Raw genomic sequence first — 12,654 nt, 5'->3', positions numbered from 1 at the left:
GGGAGGCAGACACCGTCTCCACATTTAAGACTAGACTTAAGACTTTCCTCTTTGATAAAGCTTATAGTTAGGGCTGGCGCAGGCTTGCCCTGTACCAGCCCCTAGTTAGGCTGACTTAGGCCTCGTCTGCCGGAGGACCCCCTATAATACACCAGGCACCTTCTCTCCTCCTCTCTCTCTCGTGTCCTATTACTGCATCTTGCTAACTCAGCCATTCTGGATGTCACTAACTCGGCTTCTTCTCCGGAGCCTTTGTGCTCCACTGTCTCTCAGGTTAACTCATATTGCAGCGGTGCCTGGATAGTGTGACATGTGTGGTTGTGCTACTGCCGTGGTCCTGCCAGATGCCTCCTGCTGCTGCTGTTATCATTAGTCATACTTCTACTGTTATTATACACATATGATTATTGTCACACATGTATACTGCCAGATATTAATATATACTTTCAACATATTGTACCACAATAGCCAGAACTATAACTATAATATTATTACTTTCATTAATGTTGTTGTAAGCTACTGTCATTCCCTGCATCTCTCTCTGTCTCTGTCTCTGTCTCTCCTTCTCTGTCTCATTGTGTCATACGGATTACTGTTAATTTATTATGCTGATCTGTTCTGTACGACATCTATTGCACGTCTGTCCGTCCTGGAAGAGGGATCCCTCCTCAGTTGCTCCTCCCGAGGTTTCTACCGTTTTTCCCCCGTTAAAGGGTTTTTTTGGGGAGTTTTTCCTTATTCGCTGTGAGGGTCCAAAGGACAGAGGGATGTCGTATGCTGTAAAGCCCTGTGAGGCAAATTGTGACTTGTGATATTGGGCTTTATAAATAAAATTGATTGATTGATTGATTAACCAAAATCATGATTAGTGTGAGAGAGAACTATGGGTAATGTATTTAAGATGAAACCCTTGGAGTATAAAAGGGTTCTTGTTTGAACCCCTGGGTGGTTACAGAATAGAAGGGCTCTCTGTAAAGCCTGTCATAGTGGGTTCTGGGTGGAACCTTTTACAGGTAGTTCTAGGCTTAAACCTTTATGTTGGGTTCTAGGTAGAACCGTCTTAAAGGGTTCAAGGTGGAACCTTTATAAAGGTTTTATCTGGAACCAAAAAGGGTCCTCCCAAGCCCCCAGGAAGTGCGTCAGGCTTTAAAGCCAACTTTTGTAGTGGCCAAACAGTGGATTTACAACTCCTGAGTCCATCGCATGAAAAAACCCCCAAAAAAACCCCCTTTTTCCCATTGACTTACATTGGGAAAGAGATGTCTTTAAATCAGCGGATACATGTGTCATATGTCATAACCCTCATGAAATGGATTTCACTATCAGGATTTGATCCATTTGCTTCAGAAACATTTATAAAGTCTATTAAATCATTTTATCCCCATTTAAGTTAGCAGAGAGCTAAACCAGAGGTAGCTGCCTCGACCGGAGGATGTCACTAGTGGCGCTTGCTCTATGGACCCAATAATACAGAAGCAAAGTCAATCATCTGGGTAGTTTTATATGTGGCAGCTGAACATTTTTGACTTCATGCATCACTGAGCAACCTTCATAGGAATGAACTGAGTTCTGCCCCTAGTGTTGTATCCAGGTCTCTTTATACATCAAAAGATTATCCTGTGGGGACAAGCCAAAGAACCCTTTCTGGTTCTAGTTAGTACCTTGAGTGTAGTGAACTGGCCATCTCACATCCTACCAATATCCAATGTTGTCTCCTACAAAATATGTTTATGTTATTCCCTTGATTGATCCCTATTGCTGCCTGGATTACGTTCACAGGCCACATCCATGACATTCTTATACTGCAGAGAATTCATAAAGAGGAGGTCAAGGTTGATGGTTGGACATAAAAAGCACAGGACTTTGACGCTAGAGATGTGGGTCCAGGTCCTTTGTCCCGGGTTACGTTAAGGCTACTGAAACACTTTGTTAGATAAAGGCATAGATGATGGCTTTGGTAAATACTGAACAAGTCAATGCACACAAGTCAGTGTTGATCTTTTCTATATTTAACCAAGATCGCCACCTTCCCCTAACCTCAAAGGGGACATTTTGGGAGTATGTTGCCTAAAATGTGAGGGTGAAAAGCCTGCCATCATAGACACAAATGGGGACAGTGGCACACACTTTGAGACTGTCTCTTTGAATCTCCTTTTGAAGGTATTCATGATGTTGTACTTGTTGCTCTTTACTTAATTGTTCACATGAAAAAAAGCTCCAGAAAAAAACTGGGCCTAAAAAAACTGGTTTTGGTGGCACAATCCCAGCAGAAAATGCACCAGTGTCTCAGTAAAAACCAACTGCTTTTCGTGCCACTGTCCCCTGTGGAAAAACAGCAATTGGTCCCTAAAAACAACCCCATTTGTTGACTAAAAAGCTGCTCAAACAACCATGACGAGTCACTAAAACACAACTGGTTTTGCTGTTTGTTGGTCTCGAAAAGTGGTTGGCAGCTTGGCAGGGTTCTTGCCACATTGTCCACCATCCCCTCCACCTCCCAATGACAAAGTCAGCACATATAATACCTCACTTTAGAAACACTTAAATTATACATATGAAATGTTCACATGTAACATATTTGTGGTTTGCAGAATGTACAATACCAACATTTTCCTCTGGCAACTGGGCTGGAAAAAAAGAGAGCTTGAATGAGAAGTTGAAACTGTGCCAAATTTCTCACCTGCCCAATCAGTATGCTTGCTGGGTTGAGGGATTTAGAAATTTACAAGAAATGTCCCTTTTGTGTTGGCATTGACCAAAAATAAACATTTTCTCATTATGTTAATAAAACATTTAATCCTGATGGCATTATGTTTCCTGCAAAATGTATTTGCAGAATCTTGCCAGCCAAGTGTCTCATTGTTTGTACTGATGATTCAACCATTAAAGTTTCAAGTGCTGCAAATGAATCACCTGATACTGTCTCTGCATTGTGAGGAGGACTTTTACTTCCAGAGCCCTGGCTGCCTGATATAACCCCAACTCCTCCATCACTCTGCAGTGTCTGCGTTGCATTGTGGTCCATTGCTGGTGGACAAATGTGTCTCACTGTTCTCCCCCTGCTGGATCTGTCCCTGATCTTTGAGTAAAATTATGTTTCCAGAAAAAAGACCTCTATGCTTCACCACAAAAACACAAGCTATGGGCAAAACTTAAGGAGATCACGAGGAGAACATGCCACCAAACCACTGACATCCCTTACTTTGAATATTTTGCTATATGTAAATAATCTGTCCACTTTATCTCATCTGAATGACTCGTCTACTTTGGGCTGTGTTTAGTAGAAGCAGTTGGAGCTCTACATTTGGCCTCATTTTGGGAGCTCTGTGACCCTGTGGGCTGCTTTGCAGTGATTTGGCCACTGCAAACTGACCTAGCCTATTTCTTGGGCCTTTATTGCCAAGCAACATAATTGACTTTTTAATTGCCTGTTCATTATACAACTGTAGGGCACAGCAGCACTAATCCAAAGCCCATCATAATTGAGTGTGCAGTTGTCTCCTGCCAACCCAGAAATGTGCAGCACATAGCACATCAGAGTGTGTGTGTGAAGTTACTACTGACAGTGGGACATACAGGGCTGTGTATGTCTGTGTGTGTGTGTGTGTGTGTGTGTGTGTGTGTGTGTGTGTGTGTGTGAGCGCGCACACGTGCGCGCACGCTCGGGAGCTTTAAAAAGCCCATGCGTCTTTTTTAAGCATGTGTCAACCTGCTAAAAATAGGCTATATTTCTCATTGCCAGTAGACCAGAGCTGTGTACACGGCTCTGCAGCAGATGAGCATGACTTTCTGTATGTGGGTTTTTTTGTTTTTGTTTTTTTGTTTGGCTGTGTCACGTTTGACGTCACGGGCAGGCTAGAGAACAGGTAAACAGTAGAGAGGAGCATGGAGGCCTATGAAAACTTTGTGGTCTCTCTTTCAAACTGGGTGAAGACTAATGTAGATCAGTGTTTGAGCGCTGTTTGGGCAGAGATGGACGGTATTTTGTGATGGTGCGTCATTGCATCTCTCCAGTAAAGGAGCTAAAATTAGCACGTTTAACCAGGTGTTGTCTTTCCATCGATGCAAATTGGAACCAGAGGTGATAAATACCCGTGACTACTGCGGAATCATTTGACCTGGGTACGAATGCTGATTAAAACCTTTCCCATTACACTAAAAAGCCAGATGTAAGTGGGTTTTTTGTGCAGTGGGAAAGGGGCTGTACATTACTCTTTCATTCCTCAATATAAATCACTATCATCAACACTGATGAGAACACACAGCTGGTCATGAAGTGCTGGCGAGCAGTATGAACATTTGTAATGGAGGTCAAAGTCATTAGAGGTGTTGAAGATGAATTCACAGTTGGATAATGTTTCAGCTGTCAGTATGTTGTTACTTTGAGACATAAGTGGGGCTTCCATCCTAAACAATTTTAAAACAAACTTTCGAAAATCTTCTAAAGAAAGTGTGTATTTATGTGCTTTTCCATCTGCTATTGTTGTGAGAATATTTGGGTACTGGTTCATCAAGCAGTAGGTGGCTCTAATTCTCCAGTCAGTTGCCATTGCAGAAGAAGAGGGCGCAACGAGATCATGTAATTAAAAAAGTGCCAGTCAAAAGAAGGAAAACAAAAATGGCTTTTCAAGTGATTTCACTGTCACATACAAATTTCTAATGTCAGACTAAGAGTTTCCCTCAGTTGTTGTACATTGCTGTGATCTTGATAATTTGGTGTAAGGTGGTCATTAAACCAAGCTTAAGTCTGTCTTTTTCTCACTGACGTTTTGAACATGTTGAACATTACTGTGAGTTTTTAGTCTTGGCTCAGGCAAATAGAGAACTTCAATGATGTGAACACTGTCAACAGCCAAAAGCTGTGCTCTATGCACCAAACAGGAAGCAGCAAACCAGGTAGACAGCAAACACTGAGGGGACTCCGGGGAGGCACAAGAACAAGTCTCAGTTCTCTTGTACTGTGGTAAAGGAGGAGAAACTGGTGGACATGCAGAGTGAACAAGAGTCAGTATTTAATTCGGCTTGTATCTGATCCACCAACCAGCACTTATTATACTGAGAATGTTAATTTTTGAAACCGTTTGCATCTTATTCCCAACGTCTCCTCCCAATAACATAGCACAGGTAGTCAGTGGAGGCTGGTTGCAAGTTGAGTCGACAAAACCCAAAGTGCAAAATTTGAAAAACAGATTATCGTAAGCTGGGATAGGCTCCAGCCCCCCCGCGACCCTCAAGAGGATGAAGCAGTTAGAAGATGAATGAATGAAGATTATCGTAGGCAAATGTGTATGTTTGTAAATGACAATCAATCGTAAATTGACAGCACACTTCTGCTAGTCAACAATTAGCATACATCCCTGTGGTGTGACAGGAACAGGTAAATCAAAGGCCTGGAAGGAGGTAACAGATGCTGTTAACTGTTGTATGAACCATCCAAGAAGTTCACTGAAAATGGTTTGATATGAAACTTGATGAAAAAAACAAACAAACAAACAAACAAACAAAAAAGCATAACTACACACACATAAAAAACCCACAACAGCTATATGAGCAGGCTCCTCCCAGTCTCTGTCAGGAATAAGCAAACTCAGAAGGTAAGGTGCTGACGTGTTACATCAAGTGTTAAATCACTATATGACAGCCATCACTGATAGCTTAGTGTTTGGTCAGTAACGTGGGTCTCACAGTCTCGCACTCAAACAGAAGATAAATTTGTTAAGTTCTCTCTCCTGACTGATTCAAGTCAGAACAGTAAAAAAAAACACATGTATTAAGTCGATTTAAAAAATCAAATCCGAAGCTTAAATCTGCTAACTGCCAACTAATTTAGCTAAATATGTAATATTTCTAATATTCTGTCATGTTTAACTTGCCTGTTTCAACGGCATCTGTGTATTGTGAACAAAACAAAGCACAATACAAATTAAAATTGTGATTTCTAATAAGCAATATTTATGTACAATCCTTATTCACACAAGCACTATGAGCCGTCAGAAGCAGGAGTAGATTTTGTTTGTAACTACTAAAAGAGCAGATACTAACAAATTAATGAATGCCAAAATACACACAAATTCCTTCTGCTCACGTTTCATGAATGAGACCCATTGTCTTTCAATGTGAGAGGCTGTCGGACTTATAAAACACAAGAAAAAGTCTTTTCAAAGTCTTCTAAGGTATTGCTGGCACAATATCACATCTCTGTGCTCTTGGAAGAGTTCGCAAAGGAAGAGACAACAAAGAAAACTTGCACTGACCTACTGTATGCAGTGATGGTACGTCATGACTGTATGTCAGTATTGGTCCACTCAGTGTCTTTTCATTGCACTTCTGTTGGCATATACCTTTTATCGACTAACTTCTCCACCTACACTAAGCTTAAGAACTGTTTATTTGCAATACCTCTGGATGTCATTTCCTCTCAGATACAACATGTTAATCAGGGATTTTTAGAGGTGGTGACAGGTATATTTTTGAACTTTGGACAGAGCCAGGCTCGGTGTTTCCCCCTGCTTTCAGTCTTTATGCTAAGCTAAGCTGACCACATCCTGACTCCAGCTCTTTTGACACATGGATGTGAGACTGTTATCATCTGAACATCTCTGTCTCAGAAAGAACAGGAAAAAAGGAACTCAATTAAAACCATTTATCAGAAAACTTTTGAAATATTTGTAGCATGTCTTAGTGAGATGATTACACTACAGTTCTTGTAACAGCAATTTATCCATGTGCAAGTAGAAAAATGCCCCGGGCTGATTTATGGAAGTCCATTACCACCAGGGAAATGACTAAATAAATCCAAAGTTAATGTATGAATGATAAAAATGCATGCTTCTTGAATCTTCTTAATTTGTTTCTTACAGTATTAGGAGTGTGTGTGTGTGTGTGTGTGTGTGTGTCACGCACCTCCCATTAGAAAGAGGAGGCCAGCCACATACTGCATCAGGCCTCTGTCCCAGCAGCAGCCGAGCACGCCAATGATCCAGCCGAACAGGATGATGGCCACGGCCATGCCCATGAAACCTGCTGTCATCCGCCGCAAGTCTGAGGAAACACAAAAGGAGGGATGTTAAACATCGCTAGAATAACAAGTTACCGGAACAGGATACTGCAGCTGTGAGGAGACAAAACATAACACACATGGGAGGTTGATAATCAGCCCTGCTGAAATGTACATTTACACACTTCCTGCCAACAGGAATACAACAGAATAGCCCCTCCAGGCCATAAAGACCAGCAGTGTCAGGCACAGACACACTGGTCCAGTGCTAATGAACACTGTGCAGATGATGCATTTTGACACAGTGGTGTAGCGCTGCAAAAACTCCCACGCCCTAAGTCCAACTGACACAAAACCAGCTCCACACATCCAGCTGTCCTCACAGGTCAGAGAGAATCTGTTCTTATGTTTCACGAAATCATAATTAGCCTCCAATGAAGCCACTGTAAACAGAAACTACACTGCAGACACACTTTTACAGCACTGAGATGCCACATCTCAGAGAGTGCTGACCTGATTCTCTTGGACCTAAGGAGGTATTCTGCTCTGCCATTACCCTGCTGTGGACATTATGATTGAAGCCCAAATTTTAAAGCTGCATTTAGTGATTTATTTTTTTTCGACTGATTGCTGCCATCAGCGATGAGCTGTTGCTGCGGTTCGATGCAGTGTTTAAAAGACCGCTTCTGTGAGGGGCTCTTCTCCTCAGTCCCTCCAAGATATTGGACGTTGCGATCCTTACAATAAGCACAAATTCAGCCAACACCTGTGAATTCAGCTGATAGCTGGTGAAGAGTTCTTGCTGTTGTCAGCCTCAATGCAATAATTTGCTCTGCAGCACAGCACTGCAACTGTTTTTGCAGTTGTTGTTTTTTTTGCAACATTGCAACATCCTGGAGGGACTGTCTGTCTCTCCTTCTCTCTCTCCGTCTCTGTCTCTCAGGCAGACTCACACTGACTCCCAGTTGTCTGTTGGTACACAGCAAGAGAAGAGTTATGATACATGACAGATCAAGAAATTCTTGTAAAAGACAAAAAATATGAGAAAGGTTGAAGTTGAGGATTATTTTGCAGATAAAGAGCTGTTCCTAAATTCTGTTAAATCCCAGATGAGCAAAAAGGGAAAGGGGGGGCAACACAGAGCAAGAGATTTACAGATAAAGATAAAGAGTTCTGAGAATCAAACAAGAACTACAGCAGGAAGACTCAGAAGCAGTATAAGACAGCTTATCTCCTGGTCTTTTTAATGTTGCATTTTTTATTCTGACATCAGTCTCGATGAGTGAAGGTAGAGTGATGGTAGTCAGGGCAAAATATGAATCCTTTACTGTGCTTTTTATAAATGTTTATGCTCCCTGTGTAGGACCTGACAGAGTTCAGTTTGTCATTGGATTGAAATCAGTGTGGTCCTGAAGAGGTTTTATTCCTAGGAGGAGATTTTAATTGCACAGGAAATGATCAGGTAGACAGGAATCACTGAACCTCATGCTGTCTCAAGACGTGCACTCAGGCAGCTGACAAAAAACTCGTGTACAGGAGAGAGAGGAGAATAGACAGCACATGTGGTTTGAGAGTAGAGAAAATGTCTTTACTATGACAAGATTTCATCATTTTATTCTTTTAAGCATCATGTTAGAAGGCAGAATGCTCAATGATATCATCGTAATGTTTATGGGTAACTTTGGTATTTCCAACCTGGACACTATTTTCCCATGTTCTTGTGTCTAAGTGACTAATGGAAACAGCAATTTTTGACAGTGATCCAGTATTGAGAGAGAGCGCTGCAGCCGGCAGCAGCAAAACAGGCTGCAATGTAACCGCTTGGGACAGCTGTGCCTCATCAATTTACATCCACTGAAAGTTATTGTTTTTGCCACTGACAGGCTCATATTGTTATTAGGAGTGTCTGAAAACATTATGGAAAGGAAGCCACAGATAAAATGTTTTCTATACCTTTTGCTTGTTCCGTTCTGTTATTTGTCCAGGTTCAGTGTAATGGCAAATTATCTAGCTGATTTCAGACAAGAGATTTCAGTCTGGCAGTGTCCCTCAAATTGTATACTTCTATTGATACACTACTATGTACACTACATACCTCTTGCGTGGTGCACTAATTCAACAGGGTAGTGTTGTCTCAAATTGCGTACTGCGGTTTTGCACTTATTGGAAGTGACAAAGTTTTTTTTTTTTTTTTTAATGGCCTCTTCTTCTTTGTCTTCTTTTTAAACTGAATTGCAAATGGACAGTGGAACGTTATCTGTCCGCCCACACAAAAACCAAACTTATGCCTCAACGTCAATGCTGATTAAAATGTGCTGCCTTAGCTAGGAGGGGAAGTGCCCATTGGTTCAACAGCCCATTGGCTGCCCTGTGGTTAAAGTCTGGTTAGGTTTAGGCACAAAAACCACTTGGTTACGGTCAGGAAAAGATCATGGTGTGGGTTAAAATGAAAAAGAAAGTGACAAACACATAAGCTGTGAGCCTGCTCCGCCTCAAGCTGGTCACGGCGCACCATACGCCGCACTGCGGACAGTCGGACTAATGGGATGTCGAACCAATATCATGGACCTGCTAGGCGCAACTTAGCCAGCTAGCTTAGCTGTTGTCCCCAGTTGCCATGTCAAAAGTGGAAAAATTTGTGACGTAGGCACATTTCGATCAACTGGCATGAAGCTAATAAATTATTTTGTCACAAGATGGGGGTATGGGCTATGCTTTATGCTTGTCTGTCACACACCAGGAAACAGAGTAGAAGACAAAGACACTGTAAAGCATAAACAAAACAAGTTACCATAGCCATCTAACCATCCGGTCTTACTCAAAAGATGTCGAGCATGCATAAAACTTTTTTGCAAGGCTGAGGAAGTTTTGTGGGATTTTCCCGTTTCCATACAGCTTTCCAATGCAGTAAGCATAAAAATATGTTTATGGTGACATGGTTCTTGGCTTAACAGTAACAACGCTGTTAAAATTTTTAAAATTAGGAAAAAGGTAGTTTACATCGTTGAAGCAGTGGTGGGATTGTGGGAAGGTGGAGACTATGCTGCTTTATGAAAGACCTGAAGACTGAAATAGTAGAACTACAGAGTTCCGCAGAGTCCACAGGAAATCGGGTCAGAGATGACTTAAATGTGTCTTTACCATCACGTTAAATATTGAATCTATCTGCAGTTTTATAAATGTGGTCCTTTGCTGAGATGACACAGTGCGGGCAAACAGAAAGAGACAGTGTGTGTGTGAATAAGGCCAGGCTCTGCCACAAGGACAGCAGTATGCTCTGCAGGAGGGTAATGACAGCGACAGCGACTAGCTGCAGAGAGGGGCTGAAATGTGAAAAGCAAGAGAGAGCAAGAAGTGCTTCAAGCAAAACCCTGACTCCTCTTCTCTGAGTAGATTAGAATGTCATGGGTGAGCTGCTCTGCTGGGGGGAGGATGGAGGAGGTAAGGAGGAGGACTCCACCATAGAGGACGCCATGTGGTGGGGCGAGAAAGGTCAAAACATTTGGCCTGAGAGCATAAATGTAGATCAACAAAAGACTAACCTCTTCTCATGTAGTACATGCTGTACATGTTCCTTCATCTTAACCTCTTCATACCCAGCAACCACTGTAATGGACATCAAATGGTCATGGGCCTCAGCCAGTGGAAATACACTGTTTCGAAAACGATCTATTGCGTATTTAAAGTTGCTACTGGAACATGTTTAGATGCCTTAATGGTCAACGTTAAGGAACGCCTGTATTCACTCTCTGTGTGAGCGGGCTCCGTTAAGAGCCCATCTCTTTAGGCCCCCCTGCCGAAAAAGCCCAGTCTGCATTTTCAGGTCTTCTGCATCTCAGCATTCTGCATCATTGCAACCAGGGAATGACTGTAACTGAGAATAATGGCACTTTCTACTATTAACAACTCATCAATAAAAGCTTTTACACACAACCAGACATGTTCCAGTGTGAATATGATCTGAAATTGGAGAGAAATAACCACATTGACAACGTAGACATGTTTCCCTGACGTTAGCATGTAGCTACATGTACATTAGCAGTGTCCTTCGAGCCAGGGAATGACCTTAACATAGATATGGGAACCTTTACCATGAAAAGTCAACAGTAATAGCTTCTGAACATTACCAGATATGATCGAGCAGGAATATGATCCAAGATCAGGGCGAAATGAACAACATCGATAACCAAGACATGTTTCCCTTGCAGGTTGCTACATGTACATTAGCTGTGTCCCTGGAGCCGGGGAACGACTGTAACAGAGAATATAGGAACTTTCTACTGAGAAAAGTCACCTATAATAGCTTCTGAATACAAGTGGACAAATGTGAGCAGGAATATGATCAGACATTGAGGAATATTAAAAACACTGTCTACTACGACATGTTTCCCTGACGTTAGCATGTAGCTACACGTAGAGTAGCAGTGTACTTACAGCTGGGGAATGACTGTAACAGAGAACAGCAGCCCTTTCCTCTGAAAATTGCCAATTAAAGATTATAAACACAACCAAAAATGTTCCAGTAGGAATACAGTCAGAAATCTGATAGGAAATCAACAACCGACAACCAAGACATGTCTCATTGACATTAGCATGTAGCTACATGTACACTGACATTGTAATTGCAGCCGGGGAATGACTGTAAGAGAGAACAGCACAACTTTCTGACATGAAAATCACCAGTGAAAGCTTCTAAACACATCCAGACACGTTCCAGCAGGAATATAATCAGAAACTGGGGAGAAATTAACAACATTGTCTATTAAGACATGTTTTCCTGATGTTAACATGTAGCTACATGTATATAAGCAAAGTACTTGGAGCCAGTGAAAAACTGTAGCAGAGAATAGTGAAACCTATACTTCTGAGAAAAATCATCAATACAAGCTTCTAAACCAGACATGTTCAGGCAGGAATATGAACCAAAATCGGGGAGAAATTTACAAAATCCGCACCCAACGTGTGACCCTGATGTTAGCATGTAGCTACATGTAGCAGCGTAGGTTACGTATAGTAAACACTTGCAGTAGCATACCTGGAGCAGATGACCATACAAAGAAATCCTGCCCACTATGACATCATACTGTTTCCAGAGTTGAAAAACTGTTGGAAAGTGTTCAGAACAAATGTTATGTGCCCCTTGCTTTTACAGTTTTAGTATAATTCATTTACTAAACCTCTTACTGTACACTCACAACATTTGAGCTGTAGCGAGTGAGCCCCCCCTAGATGTTTCCTCACAGGTCGGCAAATAAAAGCTGCCCGTCATAGCGGACATCACTTAGATAAAAAAAATAAAAATAAAATCTTTGAACACCTCTGCAATTGGGTAAAAAGATAATTAATATTATTTCATGACCCTGTGACTTAGTGGTAAAGTAGGCTACCCCTCAAACAAAATTGTTTTGGTTCCCCAAAATGATCCATGACTAAAACATTTTGTGTGACAAACAGGTGCAAATGGTGTTTAATGCAAGATATTCTCACTAATCCTATAATGCTGATGGAACGCTCCGTGTAATCTGCATTTCTAAAATGCACTCTTCTATAATGTCATGATTACAGACATGGAAACAAACTCAAGAAAATATAGTATGCATAGAAATAAAAAGACTGAAGCATTATTTAGGCTGACTGTCCCAGAGCCATTTCTGACA

The 12,654-nt window shown here is 41.6% G+C and overlaps 1 protein-coding gene across 1 annotated transcript in view; it reads right to left on the bottom strand.

Moving 5' to 3' along the window:
• Positions 1-12,654, bottom strand: part of tmem178bb (transmembrane protein 178Bb) — a 180,106-nt gene that overhangs the window by 6,019 nt on the left and 161,433 nt on the right. Inside the window, exon 4 of the mRNA XM_049567119.1 lies at positions 6,904-7,041. Within this exon, the coding sequence (XP_049423076.1) occupies positions 6,904-7,041 (138 nt within the window). The remainder of the gene's footprint in view (positions 1-6,903; positions 7,042-12,654) is intronic.

This window comes from Epinephelus fuscoguttatus, linkage group LG22, assembly GCF_011397635.1.
Source record: "Epinephelus fuscoguttatus linkage group LG22, E.fuscoguttatus.final_Chr_v1".
NCBI classification, from domain to species: domain Eukaryota; kingdom Metazoa; phylum Chordata; class Actinopteri; order Perciformes; family Serranidae; genus Epinephelus; species Epinephelus fuscoguttatus.
This window is presented reverse-complemented; position numbering and strand designations above follow the sequence as displayed.